At 39.4% G+C, this 20,081-nt stretch overlaps 1 protein-coding gene across 3 annotated transcripts in view; it reads left to right on the top strand.

Annotated features, from left to right (window-relative positions):
• The first annotated feature begins 509 nt into the window (after positions 1–509).
• The window catches only part of RRAGB (Ras related GTP binding B), a 43,694-nt gene continuing 24,122 nt past the window's right edge, over positions 510–20,081 (top strand). The window contains exons 1-6 of one of the 3 annotated variants that reach the window (XM_012476103.2): positions 510–1,180; positions 2,077–2,110; positions 5,692–5,791; positions 10,864–10,947; positions 12,835–12,901; positions 15,193–15,415. In XM_012476103.2, the coding sequence (XP_012331526.1) occupies positions 1,089–1,180; positions 2,077–2,110; positions 5,692–5,791; positions 10,864–10,947; positions 12,835–12,901; positions 15,193–15,415 (600 nt within the window). In that variant the 5' untranslated portion in view covers positions 510–1,088. The remainder of the gene's footprint in view (positions 1,181–2,076; positions 2,111–5,691; positions 5,792–10,863; positions 10,948–12,834; positions 12,902–15,192; positions 15,416–20,081) is intronic. The other 2 variants (XM_012476105.3, XM_012476104.2) reach the window with 2 other exon arrangements.

Genomic DNA, 20,081 nt, shown 5'->3' with positions numbered 1-20,081 from the left:
CTAGACATCCTGTTTTAAACATGTGGGAAGATGAATGTGTGTGTTAAAATTCTCGATGAATCCCTGGTTTCAGCAATAAATAATTTCTAGAGCGCTTGCTATGTGGAAGACACGGTTCTAAGCGTTTTTGATGTATTAGACATTTAATTACAAACTGGATTGCAAGGATTAACAATAAAAAACAGGAAGGCAAAGACAATGCTCCATCTTCCCGGTCAAAAACCATTACTGGTAACCAGCAGTAAAAACTGGGAGCTCAGAGGCACTGAAATTGCCACCGGCTCCTTTAATTCTCCATAGCGGATGGGTGGGGCCAGGTCCACCCACGATAAAGAGGCTGAGGGCTCCCATCGCCCCCACCCCGCCCGCGGCGCGGAGCCACAGCCGAGGCCAAGTGACGACGAAACAGACGGCACTCTGGCTTTCCCGGAGCAGTCTCTATGGTATTCTTCCCAGCCCACCCGTCCCTTTGGTAGCGACAGTCACGTGACAGACTCCGGGTTTACGGCAGGTGCCCACGTGATCCTGGCCTGCAGTCGGGTGGCTGCGGTGAGGTACCTGGGTTCATGAAGGGCGGGCGGTTAGGTTTTAACCACCGTCGCCGCTGGCGGACTCTCCTGAGCTGCCGGGCTAGGAAACAACGGCTCAGCTGAGGCGTTCACCGCTTAGTGCCTACGGCAAGAGTCAGCTCTTTCTGCCACCTTCGCGGTCCCCACCTCTTTGCGGGTGAAGTTACCTTGGGTTTCGAGACCTTGGGGCCTGAGGCCCAAACTTGGGACGAACCCTTAGCCCACCTCTCTTTTCCTGTCATTCTCCAACTCTTACTTTGTACCACCGAATCACTTGGCCTTTGAGCTAGCCAGCGCGGCCGTGCCTTGAGGCCAGGTTCGGGGCGATAAAGGTAACCGTGGGGAAGGCGGCCCCCCAGTGGACAAAGGCGGAGGCAAGAATAGAGCAGTCCTGAGGGCCGTAGGCGATGAGAATAGGCGGTTGAGGGGTGAACAAGAAAACAAACAAACAAACAACAACAAACCTTCCCCCAAAGAGTACTGAAGATTTAGAAGGGACTGGAAAAGACTTGTTGCGCAATGGAGGAATCTGACTCCGAGAAAAAGATGGAGAAAGAAAATCTGGGGCCGAGAATGGATCCTCCACTAGGGGAACCGGAAGGATCGCTTGGGTGGGTGAAGGGTATTATGTCAAACCTGGAAGTGGGGGTGTTCTAATTGAAGAGAGTATTGTGAATTAGAAAACTTCTCCCCACCCCACAATGATAAATTGCTTCGATATACCAGTAGTGTTGATCGTTGGTATGCTTTTGACAGCAGGATAAAGAAAGCAAATTGGTGCTAACTGGGCAGAAACAACCCTTGGGAAGGGGCTGATACTCCTGGTGGTGGTGCTGGGGGAGTGTTCTAATTAAAACAATTGAGTTGCTTTGAATTATCAGTAAAGGAGATTTCCTGTCACCAGTTTGGGGATAGACTAGGAAGAAGATTTGCATTTCCAGGTCAGAGACCAGTGGTTTTGAGGGTGCTTTCTGTGCCAGTTTGTACCTGAATTTGAGACTTGTGTTATATGTACCTGTGCCTGTGATGAGTGAAATAGGGGTTGGAAGGACAGCTGAAGGACTAAAAAGATGCTTCTAGATTTTAACATTAGGAGGCTGAATGTTTTTTAGAAATAGAGGATATTCAATATTCAATCCTCAAATAGAGGATATTCAATATGCTCTTACTTTTTAGAAATAGAGGATATTGTTTGATTCATTAAAGCAGGTGCTTTGCTTTAAGATGATGAAAAATTGAATCTTGAATTTTAATGGCTCATTTGTATTCCTAAATAAATCTTCCTAGGCGCTATCTCTTGAGCTTCTAATTAGGAGATAGGAAGCATAAACACAGTTTTATAATTTAGGAATATGGGGCCTCTATTCATCTGAGGTCCCCCACACAACTGTACTCAGCTGTTGTACTGAACATGCTTTTTTGCACCTCCACGTTTATTTATATTTCATTAATTTCAATTTCTAAGGGAATTCGATCATGGAAACTGTGTTTTGGTTTATATCTGCAGGTGGGTGCTACCAAATACAGCCATGAAGAAAAAGGTAAGACTGTTAGATATATCAAAACTATGAAGGTAAAGGTAAGAAGTTGATAGTCAAGTTGATTTTTATTGATAAAAGAGGTTTTCAGTACATATTTTTAGACTGCATTCTAGCCTGGGCAATAAAGGAATACATCCGTTCTCTCTCCCTCTTTCTCTTCCTTTTTCTTCCTCTCCTTCATTCTTTTTTCTTTCTTTCTTTCTCTCTTTCTTTCTTCCTTTTTTTTTCATTTAAAAAAAAAAAAGGAACAAGAATACCTACTGGCTACTCCCAGGCAATCCCCTCCTAGGCTCCAAAAGCATAGACTACACCACAGGCAACAACCAGGGTGTTTCTAGCTCTATATTAAATATTCACAAGGTGAATACACAGAAACTTCCTGGAACTTTTTAAGGAGCATCATTCACACCAATAACTGGTCAATTTGTTCTAAGAGATATACAGCAGCACTCCATTTTTAAATTGCAGTTCAGTAGCTAAGGCAAGCTATGGGATCATGTGCTCAAGAGAGGAGAAAGAGGAAGCAGAGCACAGACACCAGAATCACACTGCCTGGTTCAAATCCTGGCTTTGCCACCTGCTTGAATAATGTCTCTGTGCCTCAATTTCCTCATCTGTAAAAGGAGGATGGAAATACCTACCACTTAAAGTTGTTATAAGGACACACACACACACACATACAACAGTGCCTAGCATGTGTCGAGGACTGTGAAAGCTCTGGAATTTTTACCCTACTTGCAAGCTCTCAAGTTAGCCTGACATCTTTCATAGAAGCTAGTAGGTGACACAAGACCCCTGGTCAGAGGCAAAGGACTTTAAAAAGAAAAAGGTTGATATTCAGGAACTTTGTGATATATATATATATACCATCTTTTCTGGACTATTGCAGGAGCCTTCTGTGTGGTCTCTGTGACTCTCTTCCCCTTTTATACTATGAGATTTAACTTTTCTAATATGGAAATCTGACTGAGTCATCCACATACTTAAGAACCTTTAGTAACTTCTCTAAGCCCATGGAATAAAATCCAAATGACTTCGTGGCCCTTTAAAAATCTGTTACTGACCAAACCCTCTGCCACACGTATGCACCCTATCACAGCCATACAGAATTTACTTTTCTCCAGATTTACAGATCAGTTTGCACTTTGTGTAAGCCATATACCACACACCATCCAGGCCTCTGTCTGCACATTTATTTTTAACCTAAAAATGTTACCACTAAAAGGTCTTAGGTGAAGTCTTTAGATGGAATTAGACACACCTTCCTTTGTGCTCTCATAGTATTGTGCCCCACATTGGGGTTTAGGCAGAATTGCTAAGAGTGTAGCTCAAGCTAATTTCTTAACCTTTTGGGGCTTCAGTTTCTTCATTTGTAAAATGGTAGTAATAATATTAACTGTATCATAGGATTGTTGTGACGTTTAAATGAGTAAATGCCTGTAGAACACTTCGATCAGTATCTAACATGATTAGCCTTGGTAAGTCTTTCATAGGGTATCGAAAGAGGTACGTTTTATAAATTAAAAGCCAAAGGAACTATATTTAGCCTTAGCTTCATCTAATAATTCAGTTCTGTAACTACAGTTAGCTAAGGGAATGTTCTTGATGAGCCTGTCCGAAGTTGCTTTCATCAAAAATGCCTAAGTATACCAGAAATTTCTACATGAATAAGAACAAAAATTAGCTTAATTTAATCATTCTGCATCGTATACATATATCAAAAGTCTCATAGTACCCCCTAAATATATACAATTACTGTTTTTCCATTAAAATTTTAAAGAACACAAGCAAACTTTTTGTGGCAACTTTAGAATGGCTCAGCAGTGACATTTCCTTAGTAAGATAAAGTTACATAAATTGTTAAATTAAATCAAGCCTGAGTATAGTATATTTTCATCAATACTCCTTATATTTGTAATTAGAAATTTTTATGAAATATCTTGGGATTGAAGGTAGAATATAAATTCCCTTCATTTGAAAAGCAAGGTAAGGCTGGGCACGGTGGGTCATGCCTGTAATCCCAGCACTGTGGAAGGCTGAGACTGACAGATTACTTGAGGCCAGGAGTCCAAGATGAGTCTGGCCAACATGGTGAAACCCTGTCTGTACTAAATATACAAAAAAATTAGCCAGGCATAGTGGTGCAAGCCTGTAATCCCAGCTACTCAGGTGGGGTGGCCGAGGCATGAGAATCACTTGAACCGGGGAGGCAGAGGTTGCAGTGAGCCAAGATCATGTCTTTGCACTTCAGCCTGGATGATAGAGAAAGACTTGGTCTCAAAAAAAAAAAAAAGATAAAAAAGAAAAAAGGAAAGCAAGGTAATTAGAACTATATTTCATAAATTCTAGTTGTGAAAGGAGTCTCCAAAGTCACTTTACTAAATTCCCTTTTAGTACGAGAGTATATAGCATCTTTGGCAAGATCTCCCTGTGTGAGATGCTGACATTCACAGGAAGGCTGCTTACCTTCATGAGGCTACCCTTTCTTTCCCTTGGACAATTCTCACTGTCAGATACTCTCTTGCTTTATATATTTGTTTTGATAACTTGCTTGTTCTTTTGATGTACATGCTTTGAGCATCTGTTATATGTTAGGCGTTGGAGGTACGAGGGGACTCTGCCCTTCAGGAGCTTACAGTCTTCTGAGAGAGAGACAGACTCCCACAAAATAAGTGATTGCAATGCATCATAGTCTTTGCAAGGAAATAACAGTGCTATGGCAGGACAGAAGACACTTGAATCAGTCTAGAGCATTTAGACTCAGAAAAGCTTCTTGAGAAAATGATTACTGAACCAAGTCTTATAGGATAACTGCAATTTAGCTGAAAGAAAAAAGGAGAATAGACAGTTCACTGTCAGAGAGTACTGCATGAAACAACGGCACAGATGCACGACCTCCCAGAGGACTGGGAACAGTCAGAGGGATTACCAACAGTTCAGTTAAGTGTAGCTGTAAGCTAAAAGTTCCAGGCCAAGAGCAACAGGAGATGAGGGATGAGAAGTAAATAGACTACATCAAGGAGGGTCTTATATGTAGTTTCAGGACTTCATCCTGCAGGCCATGGGAAGCTTTTGAGAAGAAAAAGGAGGGACAGAGTAATAAATGGAACAAGAGCATAGAGGTAAATGGAAGGGATGAAATCAAGGGCAGAGGTGGAAAGGTTGACCTTGAGCAAAAGGAGGAAGAACTTTCAGTTATATTGCAATCCTTTGCTAGGTAATTCCGTTAATAAAACATTGAATTATGAGAGAACAGTGTTTAGTTTCTTCTAATGTGGTATTTCTCTACTCTGTTTCTGAACATATTAACAGTGCATGTTAATAGCATAAATTCACTGTAATTCTCTCACCTAAAGGATGTTTGTCCTGTGATAGGTAAGTGCCTGGCTCCTGGAATTCTAAGTATCTCTGTATTCACCATTGGTTGAGAAGAGTTTAATTAGTTCTAAATATCCACACCAGGTTGTTGGTACTGTCATTTCGGGAAAATATCAAATCCAGGAGACAAATAAATCCCTCTAGACTTGATTTGCTCTAGATCGCTAACTTTTTTCCTTTCTTTTTCCCTACTTTGTCCTTAGGTGCTGTTGATGGGTAAAAGTGGGTCTGGTAAGACCAGCATGAGGTCTATTATCTTTGCAAATTATATTGCCAGAGACACACGTCGCCTTGGCGCAACAAGTAAGATGTTTTATCTTATTGTAAAGTCAGGTGATCTTAACTATTAATAATCTGCATAACACACTTGGTTGCAGTAGCTTGGGGATGCAGAGAGGTTGAGGGATTTGTTATGGAGCATGTTTACCCTTTTTGCATTCGTTCTCAGAGAAGTGTGGCCTAATTCCAGTTAACTACTGCTTTCTCTCTTGGGGGAGGTTCTTTTCTTTCTAGGTTGTTTATGAAGTAGACTGCGCTTGTCCAACTTTTTGTTTATCCTGCTATTTCTTAAACAAGCCTTGTTTGTTTGTCTTGCGGGGGAGAGTATTTTTAACTGTTACACAAAGGGAAATCCATAGGTATTAACAAGCATAACAGTAAAATATTTTAAGATTTTTTTAAGGCAGTAGTTACGACTTGTCGTCGTTAAAAGGTAAATTACAGTGGTGGGAAGGAAAGAGGTTAACCTGGTTGGTACTCTGCTACTTCTTTTCCTGGATACACATAGATGATCTGATTAGAGTTTTGGCTCTGACTTGGGGAATACGTTATTGCCTTTTATAGTTTGAGTGTTAGAATAGACTAATTGGGCTGCCATGGCCAGTGAATGTAGGATCCTGGGAGAGCCCTTCTGTCTCTGGGTTGTACTGCCATTTCATTCTGCAGCATCCAAGCATTTCTGGATTCTGCCTTAGTCCTTGATTTTTAGGAGCAGGCCACCCATTACTCTATACAGTTTCTGAAGTTTCAAGAACAACAACATTTTAAAAACACATTATGTTTCAGACCCTAGGAAATAAAGGAGAGGAAACCTCATTTCTGTTCTTATGGTGCTTGGAGTATAAGTGTAGACTTTCATAATTGGGGCAGCTTTAGTGACTAGAAAACTGAATGTATTTTTTTTTTTTTTACATGGAGTCTTGTGCTCTTTTGCCCAGGCTGGAGTGCAGTGGTGCAGTGCTACCTCCTGGGTTCAAGCATTTCTTATGCCTCAGCCTCACGAGTACCTGGGATTACAGGCACCCACAACCACACCTAGCTAATTTTTGTATTTTTACCAGAGACGGGTTTCACCATGTTGGCCAGGCTGATCTCTGACTCCGGACCTCAAGTGGTCTGCCCACCTTGGCCTCCCACAGTGCTGGGGTTACAGATGTGAGCCATCGTGCCTGGCCTATTTCCCATTTTTTTCTGTTAGCTTATTCTCTTTCTGTTCTCTTAAGCCTCTAAAAATATTTGAGGATAGTCAGTGTCTCAGTTTGTCCTAGCGATCTCTTGCCTTACAAATCTTTTTTTTGAGACTGAGTCTTGCTCTGTCATCCAGGCTGGAGTGCGGTGGTATGATCTCGGCTCACTGCAACCTCCACCTCCCGGTTCAAGGGATTCTCCTGCCTTAGCCTCCCAAGTAGCTGGGACTATAGGTGTGTACCACCACATCCAGCTAATTTTTTTATTTTTAGTATAGACGGGATTTCACCATGTTGGCCAGGCTTGGTCTCGAAATCCTGACCTCAGATGATCCGCCTGCCTTGCCTCAGCCTCCCAAAGTGTTTGGACTATAGGTGTGAGCCAACATGCCTGGCCATCTTGCCTCACAAATCATGTCTTCTTTAAGTCAAACATGTCCAGCTCTTCCATCTATTTCTCATTTGACATATTTCGAAACATTTTTAAGGACGTGTTCAACTTGTCTACATTTTTCTTAAGGTACCGAGACTTGAATGCAGGTGGAGTCTGATCAGGACAGAGTGGGCCTATCACATCTCTTATCCTGGACATTACATTGCTGTTAGCATGGTCTAACACGTATCTTCCTTTTTTGGAGTAACTTTTATTATGCAGAGTCTTACTAAAAAACTCAATTCCCTTTCATATATGTTGTTATTAAAACACATACTCTTCTGGCTCTTGTGCATTTACTATTTTGAACCAAAGAATAAATGCTTATTTCTATTAAATCATTTAGTTTTGTTTGTTCTAGCCCATCATACGTTCCTGTACCCTTTGTTTGTTAACTGTGAAATCCAGAACAAGTCCAATCTCTTTTTTTCCTTTATCCATTAAAAAAGGGATTGGATCTTTTTTTCATTTTAGCTACTGATTCTCTTATCTGATATATTAGCTATCTTTCCTAACTCTAATATCTGATATATTAGCTATCTTTACTAACTCCATGCAGTTTGTACATTTGATGAATATCTCATCTAGTTTTCATCTAAGTTATAGGTCAAAAGTTTTGGTCAGGATAGTGTCCTATGGCCTGTCATGCCTCTATAATTGACATCTGTGATTCTGGCCTCTGGAAAGTCTACCTGTCCAAACTTCTCTCTGTCTTGATTTAATAGATTAAAACTCCGTTTCTTTCAAGTTAAGTATCTGGGCCTAATTACCCTGATGGTTTCAGTAGATTAGAGAAAGCTAACAGTTATGGAACAACTGTTATTTGTCAGACTTTTGGGTACTCTTTTATTTACTTTAGTTCTGATGGTAACTTCATTTTATTAGAGAATAAAAAAGGAAGTACAACTTAGAAGTTAATACCACTCCCCTAGTAAGTGTTAAATCTGGAATGTCAATCTATGCTTTTCCTTTATTCCTTATGCTACATTCTGTCTAGCTTACCTTCTGCTAACAATTCCTGGTAGACTTACTTTTCTTTCTGTTTTAAATTCTGCACACTTTGTTGAAGCACCTTTTTCTAGTCCAATTGCTGTTGCTGTTCTTATATAGCTGATCGGCAGAGTTGACTAACCCTGAGTCCAGAGAATAGTCTTGCAACCAACATTTCAGAGCTATTCAAACTGCTTAAAATAGTTTTGACATAACCTAGCAGTCTTACTGTGAACAGAACTTTGCAAATTATATGAACCCTATACATTAAGGCAAACCATTTATTCAGCAAGTATTTTTTGGAACTTTTTGTGTAGGAGGCACGAAGAACATGACAGAGCTCTTGCCCTTAAGAATATCTCAAGCGGGACCTTTATTACTAATACTTTGTTGGTAATTATTGTATCTCCTTACAGGTAGTGAAAGTATACTTTAAAATATTATGTTGGTCTTAAGGCTTTAGGATATCATCATTAGCTTCTCATTGCTAAAGAAATGCCTGGGTTCTATTGCTAAACTTGTCATTTAGTTTGTATTGCTAAAGAAATACCTGGGTTCTATTACTAAACTTATGAACAAGTTCAATATAGTGCATTGCTTTTTACTTGATAGTCCTCTTTATGTAGTTGCTGATTTTCTTGAAAAGTAGTAAGAGTACTTCTAAAATATTACATTGACTTTAATGTTTTAGTGTTTTTCTAGTTTCTCATTGCTGAAAATAGTCCAGTTTTATTTTGTTAAACTTAGAGCCTACTGTGTTTTGAAATTTGAAGTAAGAATACATGATGGCGATATTATTAATTTATTAGGGGGCTGCTGCTAAATGTATTTGTTGGAATAGTAAACTTGTCAATAAAAATTTTTATGAAGTATTTTAGTCTCAAACACTGTTGACGGCTCCAAGATTTCCTACCTTCTCAAAATTCTCTGTTCCCTTGGCTTTTATTTAATGCTCTATTACCCTGGTTTTCTTCCTTTATCTTTAATCATCCCATCCCTCTTTAAAAAAAATCTTTATCATAGTATTTTCTTCTTTCTGCCCCCTAAGTGTGTGTCATTCCCCAAAGCTCTGTTCTTGGTTCTTTTTAGTTGTTCTTGTGACAGTAGGGTAGGAAGACTAGGAGAGCTAGAAGGCCATATGTGAAAGACATGAGACTAAAGAGGGAAGCAGGAAGTGGGAAGTTAGATCACAAAATGTCTTGTAAGCCAAGTTAGGTAGTAGGAACTGAGGGTAGAGAGAGTTTTAAACAGAAGAGCAATATTTTACAGGTCCCAGGGATTAGGGAAATGTTTGTTTTTGTTTTTTTGTTTTTTGTTTTTTGTTTTTTTTAAAGCAACATGAACAGATTTATATTTTCTTATTTTTAATTTTCAGTTTTAATTACAAAAGTAATACTTGTGAAAAATTCAAACGTTACAGACGTGTAAAATGCTTCTTTTCTCCCTCACTCTCAGGCCTGCTTCCTAGGGACAACCACAATTAGTAGTTTTGAGGTTATCCTTCCGTCCCTTTCTTTTCTGGATGTATACATTCATGCATATGCAGAGAGACATGGTTTTTTACTGTTTAAAGAAGAATTGAATACAAATCTGCATTTTGGAGAGATCACTCTATCTGTAATATGGAGGATAGATAGGCTGGAGGGAGGCAAAGCTAGAAACAGGTTGATCAGTTTGGAAACTATTTTAGTAGACCAGGTAAGAGATGATGGGGGCTTGATTTGGGCTAGGATGATGATAGTGGATGTGGTGAGAAGCAAATGGATTTGAGATCTATTTAAGAGGTGGAGTCAACGGGACTTTCTGGTAGATTTAGGGAGAATGAGGAGGAAAAAAGTGGACTGAAGGATGAAACTGAGCTTTTGGCTTAGGCAACTGGTTGAACTCACTGAGATAGAGAAGACTGAAAGAGGAATAGATTTTATAGGAAGAAAGGGGAGTTGATGCGTTATATACTTGGATACATTGAGTTTGGGATACTTGTGGTTTATTCAAATAGAGATTTGTAATATATGTCAGAAAGGTAGGAGAGAAATCTGTCCTAGAGATACCTATTTCTGAGTCATCAGTGTCCAAATGGTAAATAAAATAATACGAATAGGCTAGCTTGCCTTGGGGAAGGTGGCCAAGGATGGAGTCCCGAAGAATTCCAACATTTAAGGGACAGAAAGAAGAATAGGAGTTGTAAGGGAGGATCTGCCAGAGAAGTTGTAGGTATGATATCAGAGACCAAGAGAAGAGAATTTTTTGAGAAGAAGAGAGTAGTCAACAGTGTCATGCTGCAGAAAGTAAGACAAGGACTAAAAAGTCCACTGGATTTGGTTATGGGGCCGTTGGTCACTTAATGAGAATAATTTCTATGATATGGGAGTAGAAACCTGATTTCTATCCCATGTGCCCCATATCTAAACAGTCACTGAATCCTGTCACTTCTTTTGTTATTGTCTTTCCCTTTCTCAGTAGCACTTCTTTCCATTTTTTTTTAGTACTAGACCGTATACATAGTCTTCAAATTAATAGCAGTTTGAGCACCTACTCTCTCGTAGACTCTGTTGGAAATACAAAGACATGTAAGATATGATTCCTTTTCCAAAGAGGGGGAAGTAAAGGGGAGAAGGGAAGTAGTTTGAGCACCTACTACGTGCCAGGCACTTTATGTATGATAACTCATTGAATCCTCATAGTAATCCTGTGAGGTCAATGCTATGCCTTGCCCCCCCTTCTTTTTTAATTGAAGAGGAAACTAATACTCAGAGCTTAAGTGACTTGCCCAAGGTCACATAGAGAGGTAAAGCTGATATTTGAATGAAGATTTGTTTGACTACAAAGCTGACACTTTTTAAAATAATGCTCTCCTGCTTATGATGTAGTTTATAAAAAGATAAAATTGCACAAAAGTTAGATAGCAGTCAATTTAAGCAACAGCTTTGAGATAGTCATAGGAGAAATATCACTGGTTGATTGATTATCATAAATTGTATAGATGATAATTCCTAGACTTTGATAAATTTTCAGGATAAAATCTTTCATTATTACTCCTTGGGATTTTTAGTGCCTGGCAGAGAGTAGATGCTTAATAAATGTTTGAATGAATTCAGAGGGAGAGATGACGGTAAGTGGGGGTAGCCAGGCAGGGCTTTTAGAGGAGGTGGGATTTAGGCTGGGTCTTAAAAGATGAATATATTTTGAAAGAAAGATGGGGAGGGCTTTCCAAGTAGATGAACAGAGTAGGTGAAGAATACAGGGGAGGGAAGTATAGCTCAGAGGTCGCAAACAGGCAGCCTGTATCCTGGATAAGGCCTGTAGATGTGTTTTGTTTGGCCCATATGATGGTTTCTAAAAATGGGAATTAGTTGTCAACATGTAAAAGTTTTCATAAAAATCTGGATTTCCCACTACTGCTGAAAAACCTAAAGATCTGGTAACCCCTCCATTCCTGCATGGCAAATGAACAAGACCTTAGTAATTGCTGCTCACTCTGCTATTGCATTGAGTAGATGTTTACCCTCCATATGCGGACAACTTTGCTCATATACGTTTACTGGCCTGGCCCCTGTTAGCAAGTTTGCGACCCCTGGTGTAAAGTATTTTGGGGGTTGGGGAGGTAGTGGGGTTTGGGAGTACTGTGAATAAACCAAATTGGGCTGGAGTGAAAGGCTTTATTAATGTGGATCATTGGGGAATGTATAGGTAGATTGGAAGCCAAATTGTGAAGGACCTTGAATGCCTCCCCATAGGCATGGAGGAGCCATTGAAAGTGTTTTGAATGGGGAGTGACATGTTCAAAGTGGTGTTAAGAAGATGAGCCTGGTAGTAGTAGCCTGTAGGATGAAGTAAAAGTAAGTAAGTCTTTTTGGTGGGGAGGTCAGTTATGGAGCTATTGTAGTGGTGTAGACATGAGATGATAAGGGGGCTTCCTTAATGTTTGTGGTGGGTTATAAAATAAGGAATGGAATTGAGAGAGATTACAAAGGACTAGCAATGTATTGAATGTGGATAGAGAGTCAAAAGTGGGAAAAAAATTAGGGTCATTAACTGGATAGGAAATCAATAGCTAGAGTTCGTTTGGTTATGTTTTATGTTTGGTTTTTATTACTGTTTTTTAAATGTGTGTGTGGCGGGGGAAGTTGGTGGAGGCAGGTGGAACAGGGAAGATTGATTAAATGGCATACATCTATTACATGTTGAAATTTTAACATTAGTATTATAATTGGAGATTGTTTCTGCTCTAAGTACTAAACTACTAAAAAGTAAAATGACTTACATGAGAGCTCAGGGTAGTTTAGGTGCCCACCTTGCCACTAAACCACACTACTAAGCTGAAAATCACCTTCTTCTTGTGGCTTTGAGCATTTCACTCCACTTTGGTCCTTCTAAATTTCATGGGTTAGTGCTTTGCTTATTTTGAATTTCACGACACCTGCTATAATTACTAGTTTATCATATTTGTCTTCCAGTTGATGTAGAACATTCTCATGTGCGATTTCTGGGAAACCTGGTATTGAACCTGTGGGATTGTGGTGGGTAAGTACCATCTGCTTACTTGTTTTTTTTTTTTTTTTTTTTGAGACGGAGTTTCGCTTTTGTTACCCAGGCTGGAGTGCAATGGCGCTATCTCGGCTCACCGCAACCTCCTCCTCCTGGGTTCAGGCAATTCTCCTGCCTCAGCCTCCTGAGTAGCTGGGATTACAGGCACGTGCCACCATGCCCAGCTAATTTTTTGTATTTTTTAGTAGAGACGGGGTTTCACCATGTTGACCAGGATGGTCTCGATCTCTTGACCTCGTGATCCACCCGCCTCGGCCTCCCAAAGTGCTGGGATTACAGGCGTGAGCCACCGCGCCCGACCCTTACTTGTTTTTTAAGCCAATGTCAGTAATCACAGCATCTAGTATATCAGCATGGCGAATACACCTAAAGTAACTATCATTTGTAATAGATTGGTTAGAAATTACTTCAAAATTGACACGAGTCAATAAAGATCGCTGACTTTTATGGAATTGTGAAAATGCCCTCTGTATGTGACATATTTAAATTGCACTAATCCAAGCTTCATCTAGGTATCTATAGTTTGGGATAGATTATCCCCTTTTGTGGAGGAATAAATTAGGTTTTTGTCTCAGGCAGCCCAGTGCTGAGTTCTTAGCTATCACACCATACTACTTTGTTCTTAGTTACAATACTTCAATAATTTTCTCCAGGCAGTCTCAATACTGTAGATCATCTTCTCTAGCTAAGTTACCTACTTTTTGGAAGAGTAGGAGTTAGTTCTTCCTTTTGTGAGAGAAGTATTCACCACATATTCCATGACAAATGTACACACACTGTGGATGTATGCTCATGTTGCTCCCTACTCTATATTGCATCTTTGTGCTGAAGGAGCAGTGTGCACGACATAGTGGATAGGAGCTTAGGTTTTGGAGTTAGATTGGGGTTTGCACCTAAACTCTGTTAGCTGTGTTATCTTGGGTAGATCATTTAAACTCTCTGAGCCACAGTTTCTTCATCTGTACAGTAGTGAAGGCAATGGTACCAGCTCATAGGGTTGTTTTGATGATTAAGTTAGATGACTTATACAAAGTTGCATAGCAGAGTGCCTCACAAAATAAATAGATATTGTTAGCTCAGTGTTTCCCACCTCTTCGCATAGAGCCAGCCATAAAGTAGGTACTCAATGAATATTTGTTGAAAGAATAATGCAGTAGCTAAATACTCTAAGAAAATGACTCCATTCCTGCTAGCAGACGGATCACTTAATACCCTAGCACCTATCTCTATACAAATCCTTCCTCATTATCGTTGGTTCTAATTTTCTAATCCTTGTCAAGAGATTAGTCTCTAGTCCCTTGCTTTTAGGCACTAAGATGTGATGATCTTCATTTTTACAGCTGAGGTCCAGGGAGATTATGATTCTACTAAGTTCACACAGCTAATTAATAGCAAAGTGCAAGACTAGAACCTAGGTTCCTGATTTTTTTCTCCTACTACAGGATGCTACTGTTTTCTGCTGGCCAACTGGTAATTGAGAACTCCCTGGAAAGCAGCACTTTGCCTAAGGAGCAAATAGCAACATTCTCTTAAAAAATTACCATTGGAGTCATTTTAATGTAGTTTAGAATATTTGACTATTGAGTTATTCATTCAGCAAAATTTCATTGAGTGCTTGACATTCTGTTAGAAGCCAGGAAACAATGAAGAATAGTAACAGACATGGAACTTGCTGTCTAGGGAAGTGAATGGTATTAATGAAAAACTCACACAAACAAGTGTAATAACTTGTGGTAAGTGTTAGAAATAAGGGAAATGCATTGGTATAAGAACCTATGCTGAGTGGATTGACCTATCAGGAGGCCATGGGCAGTTTCTGTGAGGAAATATGAATTGAACTGAAATCTAAAGAGACAAGCAGGAGTTAGCTAGATGAAGAGGTGGGGGTAGCATCTGAGACAGCGTGAACAGCATGTGTAAAGACCACATAGTGGATAAACCATGTGCCACTTGAGAAATTGAGAAAAAGTCAGTGTTAGAACATAAGGAGAGGGGCAGAGAAATGGATCTGGTACAGGAGGATCAAAGGGATCTGGTAAGAAACAGAAAAGGGGCTGCACCAAATGGTTGACATGTTTTGCAAACTTACTTTGTTGGCCTAAGTTGTGGCTCAGGAGGTTTTAAGGCCAGACTTATTTGTTATGATTTGCCCTTTAAATTGAAGCCTTAAGATTGTCTTTCACATTGAGCAAGCTAACAAAAATAGGTCATAAGGAGGAGTAATTGAACTTGGGATTTGCTTACTATAGATTTCTTTTTTCTACCAGGCAAGACACCTTTATGGAAAATTATTTCACTAGCCAACGGGACAACATATTCCGAAATGTGGAGGTTCTAATTTATGTCTTCGATGTGGAAAGCCGCGAACTGGAAAAGGACATGCACTATTACCAATCATGCCTGGAGGCCATTCTGCAGAACTCTCCAGATGCCAAAATATTTTGCTTGGTACACAAAATGGATCTGGTACAGGAGGATCAACGGGACCTGGTAAGAAACAGAAAAAGTGTTGCACCAAATGCTTGACATGCTTTGCAAACTTATTTTGTAGAGGTGTAGGTAAATTTGTACCATTTTTTGAGCAATAAAAGGTCAGCAGAAGTTTTCAAAATAAAGTTTTCTCATTTGCTTTAACAAAACACTCTTTTAAACACATTTTCAATGATAAGGGAAGTATATTATTTATTAGCAAATAGTTTTCAGAATTAGGTAAAGAGTCTGTCCAAGTGATCTCCTCACTACGCAGCATTTATTTATTTTAAAAATATATTTGCTGCCCCAGTTTTATTGTGCTTCAAAACAGGGAGCTATCCTCAAGGTTAAGACCCACTAGGAGTGAGATGAAGGGAGGTTGCTGCTTTCATTAGATTGACTTAGGAAACTGGTATGTACCTGTTCAGGTGCCAACCACAGTGTGTTAGGCACTATGCCAGGTCCCTCATAATTGCACTAATATAGTAGATTTCTCTTTTCTGACATAGGAGTTAGTATACACAAATTTAAACCAGAGAAGACACAGTAGGGGGTGATGTCACCAAAATAGGGGAGTAGGAGATACCAGTCTTCATCGCTCTACAAAAAAACAAATATAGATAGCTATCCACATATCAAAATAGCCCCAAGAAGGCTCAAAGGCCCATTATAGAAAGACATAGTAGAATGGGTAAACTCCTGCTTAGCTGTGAGACTCTAGAACTGGCAAATCATGTAGTCTATCTTCAGTTTGCTCAATATAAAATAAGAGGATTGGATTTTAAGGTCTAAACTGAAAGAGAAGATCCTCCTCTATTTCTAAGGGTATAACACTAAGGAAAGCAGTTTTAGGATATGCTGGTCATACAGAAGAATACAGTTTCTCTTTGAGTTGGAGTATACGAATCTAAGGAAATCCTTTAATGAAAGGATTTTTTGGTAATAGCTGCAATAAGGAATACTTTTTTATATGACTGTTTACAGGATTGTCTCCACTGACTATTCCAGTGTTTTGGTATTCATAGGTTAGCTTATAGGCTTTCAAAAACCATTTGAAGGGTTCCATATTTGACTCAGAAAACCGTTTTTGATTATTTAGTGTCTTTTTAGCTCTTTTTACCTCACCTTCTGTCATTAAGTATTAATTAGTATTTAATACCTAATAACTAATACAGTTTTAATTCAGCAGAAAATCATGTATGTAACTTGGGTCTTGAGTTTGTGAGGGCCTTGTTATTGCTGTTGTTGCTTTTGCTGTTTTACTCTCGTTTCCTTTAAAAATCACTTTATTTCCTAGCCAAAATCGCAGTAGAAAAACTTACAGCATTCCAATAAATGAGCTCCTTTAAATATTTACAAGTATTTTATTCACTTGTAATTTTGTGGTTTTTTAGTATTTTTATTTTATTTACTATTTCAATAGCTTTATGGTTATGTGTAGTTTTTGCTTACGTGGATGAATTGTGCTGTGGTCAAGTCTGGGCTTTTAGTGTATTCATCACTTGAATAGTGTACATTATACTCAATAGGTAATTTTTCTTTCCTCACTGCCCCTCCATTCCTCCCCATTTCTGTGTCTTCAGTGTCCATTATACCACTCTGTATGCCTTTGTGTCCCCATAGCTTAGCTCCCACTTATAAGCAAGAACATGCACAATTTGGTTTTCCATTCCTGAGTTATAAACAGAGATAGTTTGACTTCCTTTTTTCAATTTGGATCCCATTTATTTCTTTCTCTTGCCTGATTGCTCTGGCTAGGACTTGTAGGACTATGTTGAATAGAAGTGGTGAAAGTGTGGCTGGGTGCGGTGGCTCACTCCTATAATCCTAGCACTTTGGGAGGCCCAGGCGGGTGGATCACCTGAGGTCGGGAGTTCGAGACAAGCCTGACCAATGTGGAGAAACCCTGTCTCTAATAATAATACAAAAATTAGCTACTCGAGAGGCTGAGGCATGAGAATTGCTTGAACCCAGGAGGTAGAGGTTGCAGTGAGCCGAGATCACGCCATTGCACTCCAGCCTGGGTGACAGAGCGAAACTCCATCTCAAAGAAAAAAAAAAGTGGTAAAAGTGGGTATAATTGTCTTTTTCCAGTTCTTAGGGGAAATGCTTTAATCTTTTCCCCATTCATTATGATGTTGGCTGTGGGTTTCTCATAAAGGGCTCTTATTATTATTTTTTATTATACTTTTAAGTTCTGGGGTACATATGTAGAACGTGCAGGTTTGGTACATAGGTATACACATGCCATGATGATTGGCTGCATCCATCACCCCATCATCTACATTAGGTGTTTCTCCTAATGCTATCCCTCCCCTACTCCCCCATCCCCCAACAGGCCCCGGGGTGTGATGTTCCCCTGCCTGTGTCCATGTGTTCTCATTGTTCAACACCCACGTATGAGTTAGAACATGCAGTGTTTGGTTTTCTGTTCTTGTGTCAGTTTGCTGAGAATGATGGTTTCCAGCTTTATCTGTGTCCCTGCAAAGGACATGAATTCGTCCTTTTTTATGGCTGCATAGTATTCCATGGTGCATATGTGCCACATTTTCTTTATCCAGTCTATCATTGATGGGCATTTGAGTTGGTTCCAAGTCTTTGCTATTGTGAAAAGTGCTGCAATAAAATACATGTGCATGTGTCTTTATAATAGAATGATTTATAATCCTTTGGGTATATACTCAGTAACGGGATTGCTGAGTCAAATGGTATTTCTAGTTCTAGATCCTTGAGGAATCACCACACTGTATTCCACAATGGTTGAACTAATTTACACTCCCACTGACAGTGTAAAAGTGTTCCTATTTCTCCACATCCTCTCCAGCATCTGTTGTTTCCTGACTTTTTAATGATCACCATTCTAACTGTCATGAGATGGTATCTCATTGTGGTTTTGATTTGCATTTCTCTAATGACCAGTGATGATGAGCTTTCTTTCATATCTTTGTTGGTTGCATAAATGTCTTGTTTTGAGAAGTGTCTGTTCATATCCTTTGCCCACTTTTTGATGGGGTTGTTTGTTTTTTTCCTGTAAATTTGTTTAAGTCTTTGTAGATTCTGGTTACTAGCCCTATGTCAGATGGGTAGATTGCAAAAATTTTCTCCCATTCTGTAGGTTGCCTGTTTATTCTGATGATAGTTTCTTTTGCTGTGCAGAAGCTCTTTAGTTTAATTAGATCCCATTTTTCTATTTTGGCTTTTGTTGCCATTGCTTTTAGTGTTTTATTCATGAAGTCTTTGCCCATACCTATGTCCTGAATGGTATTACCTAGGTTTTCTTCTATGGTTTTTATGGTTTTAGGTCTTATGTCTAAATCTTTAATCTGTCTTGAGTTAATTTTTGTATAAGGTGTAAGGAAGGGATCCCGTTTCAGCTTTTTCCATATGGCTAGCCAGTTTTCCCAAGACCATTTATTAAAGAGGGAATCCTTTCCCCGTTGCTTGTTTTTGTCAGGTTTGTCAAAGATCAGGTGGTTGTAGATGTGTGGTGTTCTTTCTGAGGCCTCTGTTCTGTTCCATTGGTCTATATATCTGTTTTGGTACCAGTACCATGATATTTTGATTACTGTAGCCTTATAGTATACTTTGAAGTCAGGTAGCGTCATGCCTCTAGCTTTGTTCTTTTTCCTTAAGATTGTCTTGGCTATGCGGGCTGTTTTTTGGTTCCACATGAAATTTAAGGTGGTTTTTTCCAATTCTGTGAAGAAAGTCAATGGTAGCTTGATGGGGATAGCATTGAATCTACAGATTGCTTTGAGCAGTATGGCCATTTTCATGATATTCATTCTTCCTGTTCATGAGCATGGAATGTTTTTCCATTTGTTTGTGTCCTCTCTTATTTCCTTAAGCAGTGGTTTGTAGTTCTCCTTGAAGAGGTCCTTCACATCCCTTGTAAGTTTTATTCCTAAGTATTTAATTCTCTTTGTAGCCATTGTGAATGGGAGTTCACTTATGATTTGGCTCTCTATTATTGGTGTATAGGAATGCTTGTGATTTCTGCCCATTGATTTTGTATCCTGAGGCTTTGCTGAAGTTGCTTATCAACTTAAGGGGATTTTGGGCTGAGAAAATGGGGTCTTCTAAATATACAGTCATGTCATCTGCAAGTAAAGACAATTTGACTTCCTCTTGTCCTATTTCAATACCCTTTATTTCTTTCTCTTACCTGACTGCTCTGGCCAGAACTTCCAATACTATGTTGAATTGGAGTGGTGAGAGAGGGCATCTTTGTCTTGTGCCAGTTTTCAAAGGGAATGCTTCCAGTTTTTGCCCATTCAGTATAATATTGGCTGTGGGATTGTCATAAATAGCTTTTTTTATTTTGAGATACGTTCCATCGATACCTAGTTTATTGAGAGTTTTTAGCATGAAGGACTGTTGAATGTTGTCAAACGCCTTCTCTGTATCTATGGAGATAATCATGTGGTTTTTGTCTTTGGTTCTGATTATGTAATGGATTACGTTTATTGATTTGCATATGTTGAACCAGCCTTGCATCCCAGGGATGAAGCCGACTTGATCATGATGGATAAGCTTTGTGATGTGCTGCTAGATTCGGTTTGGCAGTATTTTTATTGAGGATTTTCATATCGATGTTCATCAGGGATATTGGCCTGAAATTTTCTTTTTTAGTTGTGTGTCTGCCAGGTTTTGGTATCAGGATGATGTTGGCCTCACAAAATGA

The sequence above is a fragment of the Aotus nancymaae genome, unplaced genomic scaffold, assembly GCF_030222135.1.
Source record: "Aotus nancymaae isolate 86718 unplaced genomic scaffold, 86718_ANA_hifiasm-v0.15.2.pri h1tg000058l, whole genome shotgun sequence".
In the NCBI taxonomy this organism is placed as follows: domain Eukaryota; kingdom Metazoa; phylum Chordata; class Mammalia; order Primates; family Aotidae; genus Aotus; species Aotus nancymaae.
Note: the sequence above shows the minus strand (reverse complement) of the source record. Positions and strands in the feature narration are given on the sequence as shown.